General features: G+C 45.5%; 1 protein-coding gene and 1 non-coding gene across 2 annotated transcripts; one reads left to right on the top strand and one right to left on the bottom strand.

Moving 5' to 3' along the window:
* Positions 1 to 5320: 5320 nt before the first annotated feature.
* FAM83A (family with sequence similarity 83 member A) lies at positions 5321 to 18277 on the bottom strand. The gene is made up of 5 exons (XM_069854599.1): positions 17846 to 18277; positions 17048 to 17657; positions 14007 to 14174; positions 12429 to 12553; positions 5321 to 7406 (listed from the first exon to the last, which is right to left on the bottom strand). Exons 2-5 carry the CDS (start codon positions 17621 to 17623, stop codon positions 6860 to 6862), a joined length of 1416 nt encoding a protein of 471 aa, XP_069710700.1. The 5' UTR covers positions 17624 to 17657; positions 17846 to 18277; the 3' UTR covers positions 5321 to 6859.
* A 1511-nt stretch (positions 18278 to 19788) lies between these two features.
* On the top strand, positions 19789 to 19861 carry TRNAM-CAU (transfer RNA methionine (anticodon CAU)). Its single transcript has one exon. It is a non-coding gene; the product is annotated as a tRNA-Met (tRNA).
* Positions 19862 to 20799: the final 938 nt, after the last annotated feature.

Raw genomic sequence — 20799 nt, 5'->3', positions numbered from 1 at the left:
GCAGGGTTGATGCAGACATCGTACAACTCTTTATGTTACACTTTTAGTTGAAAATGACAACGGTTTGTTTTACTGTCTGAAGCATCTGTGCTGCATGCTTTGGGCTTCTGCAGAAAAAGGCAGAGATTATCCTGTGGTTTCTTTTGCTTGAAATAATTTACATTTGAGGCAAACAAGATGTGCTCTTCCCCCATCTTCTCTTAAACTGTGAGACTTAAATTTTTTTGTATCTTTTTGTAAAAAAAAAAAAGTGTTCTTCAATGGATGTAGTTTAAAACCAGGAATCTCTTTGCTGTGACTTTTCTTCATGTTTTCCTGTGTTTTCTTTCTGAAGTGCTACAGAACACTGAATATCTAAATAACTCCCAGCTGAGTGATAATTCACCGTATGTGAAAGCACTTTGTATCTGCTACTTTTAGGTGAATTTTAAAGCTTTAAGATGCTGGTGGGGGAACCTGTTTCTAACCCTTGGTGTGGTATAGCCCTCTGCTAAGTTGACTGTGAAACCTCTCCGGAAAAATGGAAAATTGCCTCTGGCCATGTCAAATTGTCTTTGGTAGTTTGGTGACTTAATGCAATTAAATCACATCCTGGTCAGCTTGTTACGAAAGATGATGACTTGGCAAGTATGCTTGGGTAAGCATTAATGCACTCATAATGTGTTACAGAATATTTGGTTTAGTCATGCATGTGCTTTGCTAGGTGGAAATTTTTGTGTGCGTGTGTAGAGCGCTGTATTCGAATGGCAGTGAAGCTCGCCTGAAGGGGCAGGGATGCTTTTAAGCCTAACTGGTGTCATAAATTTTCAAAAGAGACTGTCCAGAATGTGCCTTAAATGGATTACAATGTTGATATCAACAGAGGGTGTCTGACTGCAAAGACATAGCAAAAATGGAGAGCTTAATGCCACATATGTCAGCAAAAAGCTGGAACAGGGACTTGTCCTTGTTTCTTCTTAAACTTAAGGTCATGAGTAGCCGCGTTAAGAAAGCTATAATTTGTTTTGCCACAGCTCTTGAGTTGGTTTGGTAGTTAGGATGCTGGAACACAGCTTTTGTGGAACCAGATCTGTGTAGATACTTGGTGGGAACTCTGCGGAATGATTTGGCCTCACAGTTTAGGAAGTGGAAATAGGTTTGTAGCTGTTCTAGCAACAAATTGTTGCCAAATGTTGTCATTTTGTGACTGAGATGTTCAAGATACAAAGCTACCAAAGGTGATTTGGAAACTTTTCAGTGTGAGTGCGGCCTGTTTGACTTGAGATTGTCTATGAGACTGACAACACAACAGTTAACTCCCCACTGGCTCAGGGACTGGAAGGCAAGTGGCAGCTCTTAAAAACAGGAAGCATTTTCTCAAACATAATGATAAAGCAAAAATCTTGGGTTTAGCTACTGCAAAGAAAGCAGCATGAGTGTTGTTCTGAGTATGTTGCATAGTTACTGTTCCAAATAACCAGTGTTTGTTGCACTGGGGCTATGAAATACTCCTTTGTCCGACTTGTGCCTGGCTATCTCTCATCTTGGCTACTTTGATTCCTCCTCTCTTACTCCTCACTTTTTTGGCATGCCACTTCTAATTCTAGTTTTCTGTTTCTGATCGTGTCTCATGAGGGGTTTTGTATTTCTGTCTTGCATTTAGATCCCTCACCATTGCTTCTACGTTCTCCATAATTCTGCATCAGCCTGTAATACATTTCTTTGCATTTCACCTCTTATGGTATTAGTTTTGTGATTAGCACACACACCAGTACTTCTCACTGAGTTAACTAGCAAATTTTAGCATTGCAAACTGCAAGTGAGAATCCATGAATAGTTACTAAGGTTTGGCTTTGTTATTTTAACACTTGCTCACGTCACAGGCACTTTGGGAAAGGTCCTGGGACCTGGGTTCTGAAACAATTGCTGTGTACGAACACAATCTAATTGTGTGTCTTGCTACTGAGTACTTGATTACACTGGCTTTGAGCTGTGGGAACATGTTAAGGCTCTAATTAGTGACATTAACAGAGTTTTCTCCATCACAGAATCATAGAATGGTTTGAGCTGGAAGGGACCTTTAAGGTCATCCAGTTCCAACCCTCCTGCGATGGGCAGGGGCATCTTCCACTAGATTGGGTTGTTTAAAGCCCCATCCAGCCTGACTGTGAACATTGCCAATGATGGGGCATCCACAGCTGCTCTGGGCAACCTGTTCCAGTGTCTCACCACTCTCATTGTTAGAGTTCCCTTCCTTATATCCAGTCTTAATCTTCCTCTTTCAGTTTAAAACCGTTGCCACTTGTTCTGTCACTGTGTGTTGGGTTCACCTCGGCTGGCTGCCAGGTACCCACCCAGCCGCTCTGTCACTCACTGTCACATTCCCTGGGAAGGTACCAAAACTGGGGGCAGCTTCAGTCAGGGAGGGGTTCAATAGGTAAGGTAGAACAAGGTTTGCCACTGGTGGAAATCTGGGAAACCAGAAGAAAATTGGCAGTACTTCAGGACTTAGTAAAGCTTGAGTTGTAAAGCATCTCTGTTGGATGAGTGCCTAGATGGAGCTCGGGAGGGGATACCGTGTGAGCACTGGCCTCTGGGGGGCTCATTTGATATGAGTAAGCTGACCTTCATGTCTGTGGCTGAGTCTGCTCACATCATATGAGCCCTTGTCTGCAGCTGCTTGGGCCTGGAGCTCCTCAGCCACCTTCCGCAAGACTTCTTTCTGCTGGTCCTATGCCAGCAAAGCCCAGTGTGCTCTCTCCTTTCCCAAGCCCTCTGCTGAAGAAATGCTGTCATGTATGATTCCTCAGCAGAGCTTTTGGTGGTTCGTGGCACTGGCATATTCTTCAGGTTCAAAATGCTGTCCTGCAGGTGCCTGCATCTTTCTTCAGCAGCTTGGTGTGGGCAGCCTGGCTGAGCATTTATTGCTGGAGCCTATCTGCCTTCTTGCACACTTCTGGAGAGCTGCTCTTTCTCAGGAGGTGGTTCTTCACCTCAAGGGCATCGCGTTGCCTCTCCAGGTCTTGCAGGGGTGCAGGTGGGTGTTCTGCTTCAGCAGCTGGCTGCAAGCACTGCCTGGAAACACCACATCTTCCCTTCTATGATTCTTGCAGGCTCTGGTACCTGGAGCATCTACTACAGCCAGGAATTTTGTCTGCTGCCTAGTGCTGTGTCTTTAGGGAGCGTCAACTGGAAAGACCCAGTCTAGGTCTGGTGCCTGACCAGCTCCTGTTGGCACTACACGTTCTGCTGAGAGCGTCCAGGGTCCTGTGCCGGGCTCTGGCTGGAAGAGGGACATCACAGACCCCCAGCTTGCACCATCCTGCCTCAGAGCCAAAGGCTCATGGAAGGGGACCTTGGCCACCAAGTGCTGCTGCCTGCAGCCACCACTGGTTCTGTGGGTCTGCGAGGAGTGGCAACCCCCTGACCCTGTGTCAACCACTGCCTCCCTTCACTGCGCAGAAGAGAGAGCGTCTGCCCTGGCCCAGGGTTGGGTGGGTGTGTTCCTGCGGGATGTTCTGCCTCCTGCTCACACCCAGAGAGCTGCAGCAGCACGGCCTCCTATAGGATGTCCAGGCCCCCGGCACAACGCAGAGGGTGGGCACCGGGCAGCCAGCTAAGGTGAAGCCACCACAAATACCATACACATTTTATTGCATTTTGCAGCTTTCAGAGTGGTTTTTTTGTGGTTTCTTCAAGCAGCAAACTCATTTCTACAGGTGAGGTCACTGTCAGGCAAGTCCTGTTGCACATGTCTTGGAAGACATCTTCATGTGTCAGCTTTTTCTTTCTTAGCATGTTGGACCTTCCCTTGTTGAGCAGGGGGGGCCGGCACAGACCGTGTATGGGATCTGCCTAAGATGGACTTAACCACATAGCGCCGAGGAGTGCCTTGCCCACCACACTGAAAACCAGTAGCTCCCAGCACCGTCCTGGGGCTTCACCTGTGGCTTCAGAGGTGCAGTTCCATCTGGTCGGAGGACTGTGGTGAATGCAGGGACCCAAACCATCTCTGAGAATGACTTGACTGAGACTGGGATGCAAACTGCACCTGAGGACAGGACAGAGGAGGCAGGAACCCAGACTGCACCTCAGGACACAGTGGTTGAAAGGGGTAACAAAAGCTACAGCAATTGCCGCAGGAGAAAAAAGAAGAAGTTGACAAGGACGTCAAGGGGTCTGTATCATCAATGACCAAGGGAGGAGGAGGAAGAATAGGAAGGATTTGATCAGGAAGTCGATCATTCAGCAAAGAAATGGGAGGGAGGAGTGAGAGAAATCGTCAGGAAGAGGAAACTACCTGGTGCCTGACCCTGTCACACAACCAGTGCTGCATGGAGTAAGGGGGTAGATCATGCAGTGAACTCAGCTGGGGGAAGCCGAGTCCTGAGGAATCCTGGAAGAGACCATGGACTGTACAGAAGGCAGAGATTTTGGAGCGTTGCCTGTGGAGGTGGCTCGTGCCCAAGAGGCACCACCATGTAATGAGTGAAAGAGAAGGTGAAAGGCATTGTCCTCTGTTTACCAATGGAATCTGTTGTGTTGTAGGAAACCATCAGAAGTGGAATGGTGCCGTGTGGAGTCCCGCACGACAAGTCCTGGAAGCCACCAAGAGAGAAGGTGAGTCAAGTCTGCTTGCAGAAGCAGAAGCCTCCAACTGGCCCTGGAGACTGATGAATGAGAAAAGTGACCAGCACTCGATCTCTGTACTGACTCCTGGATGGTGACTAATGCCCCACAGCAGTGGAAGAAGAACAATTGGCAGCACAGGGGTGAATCCATCTAGGCTCCTGCATTGTGGCTAGACACCGCTGCCTGGGTAGAAAACACCACACTAAAGGTACCTCATCTAGATGCTCACATGCCCAAAAGCCACATCACAGAAGAACATCAGAACAATGAACAAAATTGAAGGAGCTTGGGTGGGCCTGGAGTGGGAATTTGTACTTTAAAGTGATTTTTTTCAGACTTCTAGATTTTTTTTAGAATGAGGTTCCCAGCGAAGGCTGGATGAGCTCCCAGGGTGATGTGGAGGGAAATTAGGGCCCTGCATGGTCCCCTGCAGAGCCCAGCTATGGTCCTGGGGCACTCCAGAGGGTAACTAGGGGCCTTTTCATGCTGTGGCGTCAGAGCTGGATGCGGTACTCCAGGTGGGGTCTTGTAAGAGCAGAGTAGACGGGCAGACTTGCCTTCTTTGACCTGTCATGCTTCTTTTGCTACAGCCTGGACTCTGACTGTATGGAAGTCATTTAGGTCTTGGAAGAGAAGGGAGTAAGGAGCACAAGTCAAGAGAATATGAAGAAACAAAATGATTCTCAAAGGGATTTTAAGGAAAGTCATCTTTTATTTGTTTGGTTTCCATTTTTAGATAATTCAGTAGAATTGTCATAGGAATGAAAATAAACTTTCCCTTCTTCCCAAGGAATCTGAAACATGTTGCTATGTACAGAATTTACAATTATGTGCAGTAGTTTATTGTTATTCTAGACTCCAAAATTTGCTATCATGGTTAAAAATGTCCACACTGAAATCAGAGCAGGATATGCCCATCCTGTTCCTTTCATAATGTTCAGTAAACTTTACCAGTATACTCTCAAGAAACATTCCTCACCTGAGATCTCAGTGCTGCACACAATTTGCATCATCCACAGCCTAAATAATTAAATTGTATTCCTTTCTGAGCAAGTCAGAAGTCAGGCAAAATGGGCCGGATGTGTTTAGGTTTCTGTTTTCTGTTGGAGTCAGATGAAAGATGATCTCAAGTAGGTGTAAAAAAATAATCTACTGAGAAACCAATAGATGTTAGGCATCTAGTAACTTTGGGACTTGGATGGAAGTCCTTTGTTTCATTAATTTTCTTACCCTTTTTTGCCTGTCACTACAGAAGCTTCCATCATTTTCATGGATTATTTGGCAGAAAGTTTTTCTCCTTTTAGTTCAAGCTGCTGCACCTCCTTAACTCCCTCTGTACTCAGTGGATGCGACAGACACACAGTTTCTCTTTAAAAGTTAGAAACCTTGAAGAACTCTGAAATAAAGCATCATTATCTCTAATATAATGTTCAATCAAGTGACCACTGAGAAGATATCTGAGATCCACATGCTATTAAATGAACTGGAACTCAGTCCTGGTGTATTCCTAGTGGGACTTTGCTGCTTTACTCAGCTTAATTTCCCAGTCTGAATCTGCACAGCTGCTCTGCAATGAGGAAAATTGCTCTGAGCCGGTGGGAGTGGAAGTGCTGGAATTCACCCATATTGCTAATAATTGGAAGTGAGCATATGGTGGCTGCAAGATATCCCCCATTACCTGAATCATCAGTCTTAGGTCATGTTGTGGTTAGTGGGCACCTTCCTAGAAACCCGGTGAACAGATGTCCTTGCCGTGAGCTCCGAGACAGCGCAACGGTGGAGACTGTGCTTCCCTGTCAGCCCTAAAGGAGTCCTCCTAAATCAAGATTAAGATGCAATGACAGCATAATATATAGCAGCTTTTAGTCTCCTCCTGCAAGCTCATAAAATGCGTGGTAATAGACTTGACTTACTCACTTTCGGGTGTCTGGCTGTATGAAAAACAGTTAACCACCTAAATCCACTGCCACACAAACGTGCTTCCAAGGATTGGCAGCACCAATGCTGCACTATGAGCAGCACTATTTAGACATGTTCTTCCTGGGATCATGATGCAACCAAGGTTTACATCTTAGCAGGCTTGGCTTTTTAATTAGGGAAACGAAGCATCCGTAAGCAGCAAAACAAAACAAGAGGCTTGAAATCATCCTCATTTTGTATTATACAGGATTTCTATATTCATCAGCACACCAGCCATTGCTAAACAGGTCCTCACTACATTTGCTTGCAATTCAAAACAAGGTGGTTATTATGCAAACAGGTTAGCTTTGTGGAGGCATCTCCAGGGTGAGCTTAACCCCGTCCTGTTTGGTTCCTCTTGTCTAAGTCTTACAGGTCTGTAAATGTTCATGTTGTTATACAGAGCTGCGGAGTTATCAGCCACGTAATGCGGTGGGAAGTAGTTAGGCTGGATGGCCTTCTGTGGCGGTGGGGGTGTGAATGAGAGAAAGCCGTGGAAGGAATTAACTCTATGGAGAGGTGATGGGGGGGTGAAGTTACTGCTGAACATGTGAGTTCTTGGAGGTTGCTTGGTCTGACGGGGGCTGCCAGCAGAGAGGCTGCTGAAGGGATCAGAAAGAGTGTTGGCGCTTTCCTCGTTGCTGTCGGGGAGGCTACGCTGGGGGGCCCAGCTCTTGCTGAACAGGAAGGGCATGGTGCGTGGTGGAGACTTCGGTCCCCTCACTGGCTTGGACAGCGCGTAAAGGTGTCGGAACTCCTCATCAAACAGCTCCACAACTTGACCTGTGAACTTGGAGAGAAGGTTGCGGTGAACCTGTCCACATAACCACGTGAAGCTGGAAGGATAGACAAGGTAAGGGTTAGTGTTAACATCAGCAATTAGGAACTAGATAACCCTACAGGGGTGGTGTGAAAGGCAAATGTGTTTTATTGCTGAAGCTCCTTGTTTAAACATAGGATGAAGATGGTGTCACAGTTGAATTTCAGGTCAGTTCACATCAGTGCTCTTTGACTTGGATCAAGCTTTGTTATTGCAGCTGCCTCTAAAACCTTCAAGACACCTTGTAAAGTTATACAACCTGCTAAAGTGAGTAGTGATCCAGGTCATTCGTCAGACTAAATGTCAGATATGATGCCCAAGGGCTGAGGGTCTGTTCCATGGAAGGGATGTATCCTTCTTTTGGGTACATCTTGTCTGTGCAAAATGCTAAAGGTAAGGTCTTACCATGTCTTGTCTGCACACACGTAGATTGTACCATCCCTGAAGAATGTTGTGCCAGGTGTTAACTCTCACCCACTTAAAAGTGACATTAGAAAGACTAGTGAAAAATAACCATCCTTTGTTTTCATTTTGCTATACTTTTTCTGCATTGGTCAAGAGAAACATGTAAAACCCCAGCCTCCCTGTCACATCCTCCTCTCACAGAACAAACTGGCACACCTGACAAATGCTTATTTTCTTCCCTACAGAGAAAATGAAATTATAAATATTTCCTACAGCCTTTCCAAAACCAAAAACACTACTTTGCTATAAAGTAAGGGAGAAATGCCACACTACTTTTCCTTCTGGTAGGCTGGAGCCACACCTTGAGATACTCCATAGCTTTTAAATGATTTTTCTTTAATGTGCTTCCCTAAGCCACTTGGCAAACATAAATTTGTGCTCTTTTAGAAAACCACAAGCCAGCTTGATTGTTTTGTGCAGGCTGCCTGGTCTGAGCAGCAGTGGCATAATAAAATGAGCATAGTTGAGAGCATGAAATGTAATTACTTCCTGAGCTGACCGGGGCTCGAGCTGTGCAACTAAGGATTTGGAGCCGTGTTGGATTTGAACCTGAGGTTATTTTGTATTGGCAAAATTCTGCACTGGTTATTCCTGTGTGACTTTATTAGCTACGCTGGATTTACACAAGGACTGCTAAGGGCTGGATTTGGCTGTAGGTGTGTGCACTTTAAATCTTGTTCTTGTCATGTTTTGACAAAACCCGTGTGAAACTCAGTGGGTCTGACAGCCTGAGCTGAAGGTAAGTGAATAAAGGCAGATGATTTGCATCTGCCCGTTCAGGACATTCTTAAAGAGGGCTGGGTTTGAGGCTTACTTTGGTTTTATACTGTTGCTTCAGGAGCAAGGGGAGGAGTGAAGGAATAACTGATTTGATGCCACTGGACAACCCTGCAATGTATACTCTACATTTTGTGTTTGGACATGAAAATATACGGTAAGTTACTAGAATACAGATACTTCTCATCCAATTTGTTTATATCATTCTAAGCACTGACAAAACCTTGCGAGCTGAGGTAAACAGCATAGCAGCCTCCCTGCCATGTGGGTAACAGCTCCTGTGCTAGCTCAACATTGCCTTTATTCACAGAGAAGCATTCTCTAAAAGCCTTTGCACATCCTTCATCTAGCTGTTAAGGAGATAACGAGCCAGGAAGAAATATGAAAACACATGCGATTATTGTGGGATATCTACTCTGATGGTTACAAACTCATGAGAGGGCTGAGGCGTGGAGTGGCAGTCTCTTTCTGTGCTAGAGACAGAACTAGTTTATAAAAGAAAACTCAGGGAGAAATAAATTACACTTATAAATGGCTTTCTAAACCCTCCAAAATCAAAGGAAAAAACTTTTGGGCCCGATTTGGATTATTTACTCCCATATGTAACTTCTCAGAGTGCCTGATGGACAGATACACATTTGTGACGTATTAATCAATACTATCTGAAACCTTGGTAAGCAAGGAAAATTGTATCCAACTAATGGCTCAAAGATACTCCGTAGATTGATGGAAAATGGGTCAGCTGTACAGTAGCAAAGTGAGAGCTGCGTGATTTTACACCAATGTTTGTGCACTTCATGTAGTGAGTTACGGCAATTTACATTCTGTACACCTCACTGAGAAACAAAGCAGAACTTGACATAAAGACTTAACAGGTTTTCATTAGCCTCATTCTAAAAGGAAGTTAATTGTTTGGGGTTTAGGCCCTATTTTGCTCCACAGTTTACAATTCTAAGTACTCTTTTGTGAAAGGTTCAGAGAAGTCTGTTAGCCTGACTGTTTTCCCAGAAGGATCATTTTTCTACCAAGCCTCCTTGAGTTAAGCATATCAGAAAGACGAGAAAGCACAAAGAAGTACTGCTAGGCAGCTTAGGGGCAAAGCTATGTCACCAGCTCAGTCATTAATAGATACTTTTCAGCTATCCTTCCAGGTCTTTTTCCTAAAGTCTATGTCCTGTCCCGGGTCCTTTCATTTATGATTGTCTGAATTAAACTCCACCTCTACTGTCCAAACTTCATTTGCGCTGGACTTGTTTTTTTCCGTGTGTACCCTCTGCACTCTTGCAGCTGCCGTTCATCAGGGATGCTGTCATCCCTTGTGTTATAACACTACAGTAACATGCAGCATTACACACGTTTAATATAAAACAGAAGGACTGGGTTTTTCAGATGAGCCCAGGTTTGAATTAAGCTGTGAGTGAGCATTGCCTGCCAGTGGAATAACCTCTGTATGAGAAACCTGCCCCAACTGAACCAATGCTCTTCATGTTAGATGTTAGATTCTGGCTCTGAAGGGGCCAGTGGCTCTCAGAGTGGCAGCCAGGAAGGGACTCAGCTGCCCCTGAGGATCAAGGTCTGTGCTTTCTGCTGTTTTCATTTTGCCTTATTTAGGAGCACTGAGTTCATGCACTATCTATCTAACTTCAAATGAATCCTAAAATAAAAAGGAATAACATAGTTATTACAGGATGGAGTAGAGTAACAGGGAAACAGCACAACTAAATACTGCATCCGAGCCTCACACCACAGACGCTGGCAACAAAAATTGAGAGAAAAGCTGTACTAAAACCACTCATGCCTGCACTTGTGCAGACACATGGCTGGGACAGACTTCAGAAGCTTCTCAGCTCTAGCCTGCTCTGTGTAGGAGGACCACGCTTATCCACACTGACCTACGCAAGGGCTTTTTAATGTGGTTTTAAAAATCACTTCAGAGCAGGAGATGCCACAGATTCAGTGGTGCTTCCTTTGCCTCTAACTACTTGCCAGCTTCAGTTCTCTTCATTGTCTATTAGGCAAAACGTTTTGTCCCCAAATGCATTGGCTAAAAGCAGTGAGCCAGTGTCCATTCTAGAGTAGAATGTCCTGAGGTGCTGTTTTATTTCCTCAGCCTGTTCCCCCACTGCTATTACAAAGTCACGCAGAGCATAGCACGTAGGTGTAATTTGCTGTTGTATTAATTTTAAGATGTTTTATACTAGTTTTAAGATCTATTCCAATCTGATTTCCAACAAATGTGTTGGAGAAGAGTTTGGGTCTGTTTTACTCGATATCATTCCTGTTTATACCTGCAGAAGCTGATGGATAAGTTTTAGAGATAATAGGGGTCTTGCAGATTAATAAAGTGAAAGCTAGCAAGCCTACAGAAATACCAGGTACTCAGAGCCAGCTATAACCCATGTGAATTCACAGACTGGTGCCGTGATCACTGATGTTAAATCGTGTAGAGGTTTGTTCCTCCCCAACCTCTCTGCTTGCTTGCTTGATAGGGTTTTACGTAGTTTGCCAGGGCCCTCAAGGTCAGAAGATATTGCAACAGCAGTAGAGTGACAGAAGTGACTCTGTATAGGACATTGAGAGTATTCCTTTTCTTTAGGTTTGAAAAGAGAAGACAAAAGGAAGCTTCTTGGCTAAAGAGAATAGATCTTGTTCTGTTCCCCATCTCCCACGTTTCCTTCACTTCTACTGTCTGTATAAACATGCTGTTGCATTTCAAACATCTTTGGTGAGGGATTAAAAAACCTGAAAGAACAAGAAAACCACAGAGTGGCCAATAAAAAAAAAACACTCTGAGAGTTCATTCTTTTTTGTCTGATGATTCATTTGGAAACTGAATGAAAACTGGATGCCTGCCTCTGTGGACAGCTGAGCTCCTGCAGCCTACACCAACCCCACGCGCTCAGCTTTACCTTCGTTCTTATAGTTATGTAATCTTCCTGGTGGCACAGCTTTATCAGACTAGAGGCATTTAATCTTCTAAATCATAAACTGGGATTAAGGAAAACAATCTCATCTTTTTAATTAAATAATCACCTCTTCTCTTTTTATATTTGGATTTCTTGGATACACTCGGCAATTTGTGAAGCTTATCTAGGTAGCCATGAGGCTTAGGATCTTTATTTATTTGATGCAAGCTCAGAGTCTCCTGATATTCCCTGACTGGAGCACCTTGGATCTTAATTAAACACCCAGTTGTTGAGATGCTACATCCTCTATCTGCAATAATTACAGCAGCACAGAGGTAGAGAGATACATACTTAGATCACAAATAAAAAGGAGTACAAAAGGGATGGTACAACAGTTGTGTGGACACATACTGCCTGCCTGTTAATGAAACACAGGGAAAAACAGTAAGTCTCTGAGGTGTTTCTGTTTTCCTTTTACTCACAAACTTGTCACATGGAGAACAAATCCTCATATAGGCTGAGTGACATACGCTACATTAAGTGATCCCAAGGGAGAAGGAAATGTATCATGTCTCATGATCTGAGCATTTGAGGACTCAAAAAAATGAGGAAAGCTCAACACTAAGTTATGCATGTTTCTAGTTCTTCAGGGCTGCACAGGCAAAGTTGTTTATGTTACTTTCTGAACATTTAAACTAAATATCACACTCCACAAAGAACTAACATCAGCTTTAAAGCACGTTCAATGGATTATTGAAAAATGTCACATATTTGAAAAGATGAGGTTTTTTTTAACAAAAAATTTTCTCACCCATGTGAAAAATCCCATGGCATTTTTTGTGAAGTAGTATGAAGAGCACCTTGATATGAGCAGCAATGGCTTATCTCACCTGTAGGATCCAGAGAGCACGTATCTCCAGTCAGAGATAAGAAATTTTTCTTGTATTTGTCCTGAAAATTTCCTGCCTGATTTGGCACAGTAAACCTCTCCCGTAACACTGCGGACTGAAATATTCTGTAAAGGAAAAAAAATGAACATAGTGAATTAAATTTCTTTTAGATAAAAAATCAGAAGGAAAGGGGCCTTTTCCTGCATGTCTTTAGCTCTTCACTTCCCCCATGTCTGTTAGGATTTCTTTGTGGACTCTCCAATGTTATATTTGAAGGCCTGGGGCTAGAGGAAACCTGGCCAAGCTCTCCCACCAGCCATAGGGTCACTTGTTTCAATGGGGATACAATCCTGCAAGGGAATTCGTGCAGATGGAACTGTGCTGTGTAACAATAACTGATGCTACCCCTACTGAATGGGTCTCAGATGTATTTACAGCTGAGAGCAGTCTGCTACCTCCACAGTGACAATTTGGTATAGCTATAAGCTATAAGCTCCCATTGGCTATGGCACAAAACAGCTGGGGACATCCTCTGCTCTCCCAGTCCATCTGGGTCTGCAAAGACATATGCTCTGCTGTTCTGGTGCAGCCTAGGTCAATGCCATCCTGCAGGGTCAGCTGCAAGTACACATGTGAGTGGAGAAGGAGGCCAGTTTGGTCCATGTGATGTCCTTGTGCCTGGACAAGCACATTTAAGGCAGGCCAGGCACCCAGACCTGACTCTGCTGTCTGTATATACACTTTACAGAATCAAGACCTTAGTAAATGAGTTGCACCAAGGCTCACGTTGTCGAAGCCTGTAGCAGCATACTTACAATATGCAGCACAGGATGGTTCTTCCTAAAGAGGCTGGATTTACAGATATGCAACCACTGTTACGAGTATGTTTTATTAATTTCAGTTTCTTTATACTTTCGGGATTAGATTTAGCTGTTGAAACACAGGTGTCTGGTGCACATAAGATGCCCTCAGGTCTCCTGTCTGCCCTCCAGCTGCCATTGCAGAAGGCTGTTGCCTCTGTGGTATCAGCTGTCTCCACAACGATGCCACAGGTGCCCTACAGCATCTCAAACAACAACTGAAAAGGTCCCTAGGAGGTCATTTTTAAGGTCAGTTCCCTCTGGCAGAGATGAAGGCAGACTAAGCTAACAGCCAGCTAAATTTGAGGCATTATCTTTAAAACAGAGCTTTGACAACAAGTTTTATCAGAAACCACCTACTGCAGCCAATGTATTGCCGTGCAAAAGAGTTTTGAGCTCCCACTACTCCTGGCTGCCAGACCGCAGCTGCTGTGGTGTTTTCAAGCAGAAGCAGTGGCTTAAGCTCTGTTTTAAGACTTCTGGGCCCAGATTAAGGTCATCTAAGGACCTAATTGAAATGCCTAACTTACTATAACATGTATGGAAAAAAGTTGGCATCTTCAGAGGGGAATTACATGTGCCAACACTACCCCTGGAAAACTCTGGCTCTCTTTTAATTAGAAGGTAGACTGACTGTAGCGTAACCATGCTTCTAGCTCAGAGTGCCTAAATTTAGGCAGACAGATCTGAGCCTAAGAGCTTCAGAATACCACAGTACCTTGAAGAGCTCCTCTGCAACTTGCAACTTGTCACACATCTCTGAGAAGAGATTTATGTTCCCATGATCGAGCAACAGGTAGACAAACACCATGCGCTTGTTAGCTGCCTCCAGGATGTCACAAAGAATCTCAGTGTCTGTGAATACATCCATCACGATAGCTAGCACCTAGGGGAAAAAAGTAAAGGCATTAGCAGAGTCAATTTACATACCTTAAGGTTGTCAGTGAGGCCACTAAATGTGTTTTATTTGCTTTAAAAGTATTCCAACACAATTCTCCAGAAATACATGTGGATATTTCTTCTGGTTTTCTCCCTAGGTGCCTGAATCAGTAAATTGATGAGACACATTGCCTCATTGTTTTATTGCTCATATAAATCAAATACAACATGCAACAAATGCACTTCAGTTAAGCTCTTTCAATTATAAAACACAAGATGACCCGCAAATTTGTATGTGAGATTTCAGCACTAGGAAATATATTGAAGTGCCAAGCAGAGAATAATAAGGATGTAGCTAAAATAAGAGATTGTATCCCTTGCCAGATGGTTGACTGGCTTTTGTAAGGCACATGTGTTTAGCAAGAATCACTGGATGATGTTTTCTCTGTTATGACTTATACCTGCAACAGTCCTGGCTTTAAATCCATATTCTGTTGATGGTGGCTGGAAGGGACAGACAGGAACAGCTCCATTTTCTTTTTTTTCAATAATGATTCATAAATTATCCATTTCAATTAATCCATGCATCCATGCTTCCCAAATCAGAACTGGCAGGACAGTGTGTAAATATCTCAAGACTGGGCATAAAAGCCCTGGCAGCTGCTTAAATGCACAGCCTCCAGCCCGTGAGGGAACTGTAAATGTGATATAAACCCAATTCCATGCTCTAGCACCTTTGCTCTGTGTTGGGTGTGGCCTCATTTACGTCTGCTATTGTCCATAGGAAGGGTCACCTCCCCAGGGCAATTCTGTCCAGCTAATACCTGACTTATCTTCAGAAGGTGCCTATTTCTCCATTGACTAGGAAGGGAACCCTTGATAATTGCACTCACAGGTTATAATTTTCAATCAAAACAAACTTTACAGCACCTCTGCAGATCTGTCGTACTAATTGCTTGCAACTTGCACCAAATCTTACTCCAAAGCCTATGTCCACACCTGTCAGCAGGATTATTCCCTTCACCCGCCCTAGGAGATCCTTCAAGACCAAGCACATCCTGCCTGGCTGGCATCCTGTTCAGGCAAGCCAAATTATTTGCGGAGCAGTGAGGATCCCACACCTTCCTTTCTGCTGCTTAAAGCAGAGTGCTTCAGGAAGGGCCTTGCCAGTGCTAGGTAAGTGGCATAATTATGTCCAATATCCCACGTCTACACTTACTGTTAACTCATCTTGTCTTTTTAAAGGGCACTTTACCACATCCAGCCTCACCGTAGCCCCAGATCACTCTCTGGAGTGCTGCTTTTTCACCAGCTGTTCCCAATTTGTATTTCTGCACCTGACTCTCCTCTCCTACTTGCAGCACTTCTCACTCCTGTTGCTTGAATTTCATTTAATTATTCACATCTACTCCACAAATGTGTTAAGATTATAGCACTGCTCGCCAGTGCTTTGCAGTATGATGTAACCCACAAACACAGTCTTTATTCTGTTGCTTGAGTCATTAATGGATATATCAAACAATAGGCTATCCAGGATAGACTCTTATTAGACACTAATTAATTGAAACATTGTACTCAAAAAGCAGTTGCCAAATTTATACTGTGAGTAGGTGCTGGTCCAGCACCTCTTGTAATGCAAAACAGATGGTTAAGAAGGTCACCTGAACCATGGTTTTACATTACATTTCCTACTTTTCTCCCTACAAGTTTTCTCCTCTTGGGACAGAAGATTGGTCTTAGTTCATACTTTACCTGATGATTATTTTATTATTCCAGAGACATTTCTTCTGTTTCTATACCTTCCTGATGCCATCATCTTAAAATGACTGATCTGTAATTCCACTGATGTGCTGGGCGCTTGTAGCCTTTGACAGGGCAGTTGTCAGCAGGGATTTTTCTCTCCTGCCACTACACTCAGTTTTATCAGACCCAGCACCTGCCCTTGCAGGAGAGTAATAAAGTGAGTCTGTAGCTCCAGCAGGCTCTACAGCCAGTGCCAGACAGCAGGTATTACAGCCGGGTTTTTGTTCCTAACCATTCCCCTGTGAAACTGCTAGTGGCATCTCAAGTTTATACAAGGGGAAAACTACTAGATGATGGTAAACATAGCCCTGAAGTGTCAATTTTTTTCCCCAGGAAAAGGGGAGATCTGCCAGAACACACATGATGGAGGTTTTTATCTCCCTCCAGCTGCTCAGCTGCTAGTTTCCCAGTGTGTGAGCAGCCTGGCTTGCACTAGCACCTCTCTGCGACTCCCCCATCACTTCTCTGTTGTCACAGGCATCATCCGCATCTTTCCCACCTGCCAAGGCACTGCAGTGTCTCCATAGGGAGCCCATGGGGCATTTTTAATGACACCAACAATGTATTAGGGATGAAAGGTCATTTTTCTGAATAACTAACTTCCTCTGGGGCAGTTGCTGGCACACCAGACATACATGCACATCTCCTGGCTCTTCTTCACCCACATCTCGCATAAACCCCCTAAAACAATTGCTAATGGCTCAGAGCTCACTTTAACTTAATTCTCATTACCACTGTAATGGCCTGAATGGAGCAAACCATCCTGCTGGTGATGTGCAAGAAGGGACAAAGCCCAGCTGCCCTTTCTACAGCACATTTGCTCTGCTGGGATAATATGAGTTTAAAAGAAGAAGGAATTTTTTTTTTTTTTAAGTCACCATTGGTGTGAGTGCAAGAAAAAAAACAAATAAATAAACACTGCCTGTGTTCAGCAACTGGCTTTTTACAGCCACTTTCTAAAGCAAAGCTGCTCTGTGGTGTACAAGGCTGGCTCAGATCCAACACCACATTTACTTGATCTTTTTAAGAGTGGGAAGACAACCGAGTGCAGAGGGAACAGAAATTCTCTCCCCGTACCTGAGTGGTCTTGTTGATGTACCGGCGTATGATGTCTCTGATGTTGTTGTTCTTCTCTGTTTGGAAATACACAGTGGCAGTGGATTTTTCCTTTAAATAAGGTTTCTCCGCTGTAATCCATGTGTGCAGCAGAGCTGGTTCGCTGCTGTCAGAAATGGTGGGGAAGTAGGTCCCTGAAGGGAGTGACCCAGCATCGTTCTGCTTGGGTGCAGCTGCCCCGTCGGTGGCCAGGGACTCCTGCGCATAATAGGACTCCCTGGCATTATCCTTGATGTACTGAGCTTCCACAGAGGAGAGGAAATCCACCTCACCCTCTTTGCTCAAAGTTTCAAGGTAAGATTCTGTCCCACCGTCCAGGAATGCATCAGTGGCCAACCTTATGCTTTCGTTGTGGCTGAAATCTGCTTTTGTCAACTTCAGGGACTGGTTCTTGATCTCCTCCAGCCTTTTCCTTATCTTGCCGGTGTGTCTGGGGTGGCTCATGGTTCTTTGTCGCAGCAGTCGATCTGCCGAGCCGGCACCATGCATATGGACGGCACAGGCAGCGCAATCGCCCTTCTTGTTCAGAGACTGCATTCTGGCATGAAATCGCCTCGGCTGAATGAATTAACTATGAATAAAAATGAAGAGATATTATTACCTCAGGCAAGTTAACACTCCTTGATTCTGTCGGTACAATTACCTTAAAAAAAACCCCGAAGCTTGCTTCTCGGGTGGTTGTGAGCTTTGGCAACAATCGGATTCCAGATGGGACACAAGTGCAAAGTTGATTAGATTGCTTATCTGAGGAGAACCCACCTCACCCCCAGGGCATACGAAGGGTTCAAGTCCAATCACCAGGGCCGTCGGACTCGGTTGTATTTCCCTTCCTGTCGCATTCTGTGAAATGTGAGTGAGGAAAGCACTCAAGCAAAAGCAGGTAGGCTCCCAAGCATCGTTGCACAATCTTCAAAACAGCTCGAGGCTTCTCTGTCTTTCCATAGCACTTGTAAGGGAGCGAAACCAACTCTTTTGTTGAACTGGGATAGAGACATCAGCCATGTCCATAGCTTCAGAACAGCAGAAAGGGTTACAGACTCTTGTCTGCACCTACATGCTGTCACGCAGGCTTAAAAATAGACTTGAACTTCGTCACTGTGCCCCGTTCACAGTATGTTGCTATTATCATAGACGATTCACTCATTTATTTCCTTAAAGCTTTGTGACTACGCCATCCTATTAAAAGAAAAATACCCCTTCCCAAACATCCTGAGTATTATGTGGAGGGAGGGTTGTGAGCTGGCCTAAAAGCATCACAAATACAAACACTCATCACTTGATTGTGCACATTTAGGGCTGCTTGGTTAGTTTTTTTTTTGTTTTTTTTTTTCCAGGTGCAGCTTTTGGAGTCACGTTGTCCCCGTGGCAGCTCGACTGCTGTGTCATTAGCAGGATGGAGGCGCAGGTTCCCAGTGGGGTGAGAGGCAGGGCGCCTGCGGGGATCCGGGCTGACTGGAATGACTGCGCGGGGGCGAGGAGAGGCAGGGTGGGAAGACAACCCGCCCCAGGTACACCATAAATACCTCTGTGCGTGCCTGTGTGCCGAGGCACGTGTGACACAGTTTTCTCACACAGGTTGGGCTTGTCCTCGCCCTCTGTCGCTCTGTGTCCGTCCAACAGCATTTCCATGGCTCTGGAAGGGAGCGCAGGACCCAGGGCATGCGTCGAACTGGGGTTACAGGCTGCTGAGGGCACTCTGAGTGGGCAAAGGGTCCTGCTGCTCTGACCATCGCGCTCAGGAGCACAGATATTTTCAGAGCCGCTCAGAGTGACACAAGCCCAGTTTTTCCAGGGTAGCTTCACAGATTGTGGGTCTGTGTCTATGTCAGATGCCTGATGGGGGGGAAAAACGAGTAATTACGTGCGAGGATGACACTAACATATGTATAAAAAGAGAAAAGGGTATGAAATGGTTTGGATTTTAATCTTGGAGCCATGGAGGACAGGTAGCACCCAGCTGGAGGTGAGGAGAGGTGGTGGTGGGGATGTTCCCATGCTCCTGGTGTGATTGCAAAAATGATCCTATCCCTCTCCCCACCCCCAACACCACCCGCGGCTCTCAGACGCTGCCAGAAGTCATTAATTATCTACTGACCTGTGCTGCACAATTACACCAAAAATGATGCCGCCTCATTAACCTGATGTGCCAGATCGCACCCTGTCAGCGCCAATTGTGGCCTCCCTGTGCCCAGCAGGGCTGTCACCCCCTTCCCAGCCAGCGCTGCCACCTCTGGTCCCACATGGCCTCTCAGTGTCCCACATGGTGACCCCAGTGTCCCACACTGTCACCTTGGTCCTCTCGTGGTCACCCAATGTCCTGCACGGTAGCCCCAATGTCCCACAGAGTCCCCTGGTCCCCACCGAGGCTGCTCAAGTTTGTCATCATGAGGTTTTGCACTGTCACCCCAGGGAACACTTATGATCACCTTGGGGTCCCACACGATCACTCCCATGGTCACCTTGGTCCACACATGACCACCCAATGTCCTGCGTGGTCACCCCAGTGTCCCAGACGGTCCCCAGTCAGGCCACCCAAGGTTGTCACCATGAGGTCTTGCACTGTCACCCCAGAGAACCCTGTGCTTGCCCTGGGGTCCCACACGGTTCCTTGCGTGTCCCCCCCAGCCGCAGTCTCACACCGTCGCCTCAGGCTGGGGCGGGCAGTAGCGTCGACAGGCCTGGCGGCGCCACTGTCATCAGCCGCCTCGTTAGCGCAGTAGGTAGCGCGTCAGTCTCATAATCTGAAGGTCGTGAGTTCGATCCTCACACGGGGCAAAGGCGGGTGACTGTTTTCCTTCCTCCACCGGCCGCGTCCCCGGGCTTTTATCTGAGACGGAACCGTACGGCAGTGGTATCCAGCCCCTCGGCTCTGTCGTTTGTTTTGGTTTATGAAGTGTAAGGGCAAGTGCTTCTGTTTTTTTATGAGCTCACGGAAACAACTTCAACATGAATTGCTCAAAAATGCACTTTGGCACAAGGTTTTTCTGCCTACAAGCCTGGTTCTGCCTACAGGGGGTCCCGCGGGATCCAGGACCTGCTGCAGGAGCACAATGAGCACCAGCTCCTGCCTGCTCGAAACACTCTGGCTTACGGACATCTACACCTGTAACGTTTCCACAACCTATCAGCACACACACCTACAGCCCAAGGTGTGAGACAGAAACTTCATGAGTTTAATTTTCCCCTTAAATACAGAAATAATCACATGTAAGCTGCAAGACAGTAATCAGTAAAAGGCCATTTCCTTATCTTCCAGAGATGATCTTAGCCTGTTGGGGTTTTCTCCCTTTGAACAGGAACAGTGCCTCTTCCTCGCATTCAGCTGAGGTCTGATGAGTTTTCTGTGGGTCCTGGTCCCTAGAATGTGACCTCTGTGTTTCTGGTTCCAGATGCAGACGATGCTAATGTGAGGATAACCACTTTCAGGGCTTCATGTAAAGAGAAGCAGAGAGGCTGCTCCCAGCCCAGGGTAACAAAGAAGTGCTGCTCAGGAGCATCATCCATGGCTGTGCGGTGCTTTGTCATCCACGGGGCACCATGAGCAGTCCTGCTCTGATACTGCTACCCCAAAGAGCGTCAGCAAAGCCCCATGGGATGCAGAACAAATTCAGTTCCAGCTCCTCATATTTTTACATAGCCAGGTCTGCTCCTATACTAGCACTGTGTGCCCCAATTATGAATGATTCACTTTATTTTACTCCGCCTTGTTCTTT

This window comes from Phaenicophaeus curvirostris, chromosome 3 (assembly GCF_032191515.1).
Source record: "Phaenicophaeus curvirostris isolate KB17595 chromosome 3, BPBGC_Pcur_1.0, whole genome shotgun sequence".
In the NCBI taxonomy this organism is placed as follows: domain Eukaryota; kingdom Metazoa; phylum Chordata; class Aves; order Cuculiformes; family Cuculidae; genus Phaenicophaeus; species Phaenicophaeus curvirostris.
This window is presented reverse-complemented; position numbering and strand designations above follow the sequence as displayed.

Coding starts and splice junctions, on each gene's coding strand:
- FAM83A (XM_069854599.1), bottom strand. CDS start 17,623: ATGCAGTCTCTGAACAAGAAGGGCGATTGCGCTGCCTGTGCCGTCCAT. Junction 14,175..17,047: donor ACATCAACAAGACCACTCAG/GTACGGGGAGAG, acceptor TTTTTCCCCTAG/GTGCTAGCTATCGTGATGGA. Junction 12,554..14,006: donor TTGCAGAGGAGCTCTTCAAG/GTACTGTGGTAT, acceptor TTTCCTTTACAG/AATATTTCAGTCCGCAGTGT.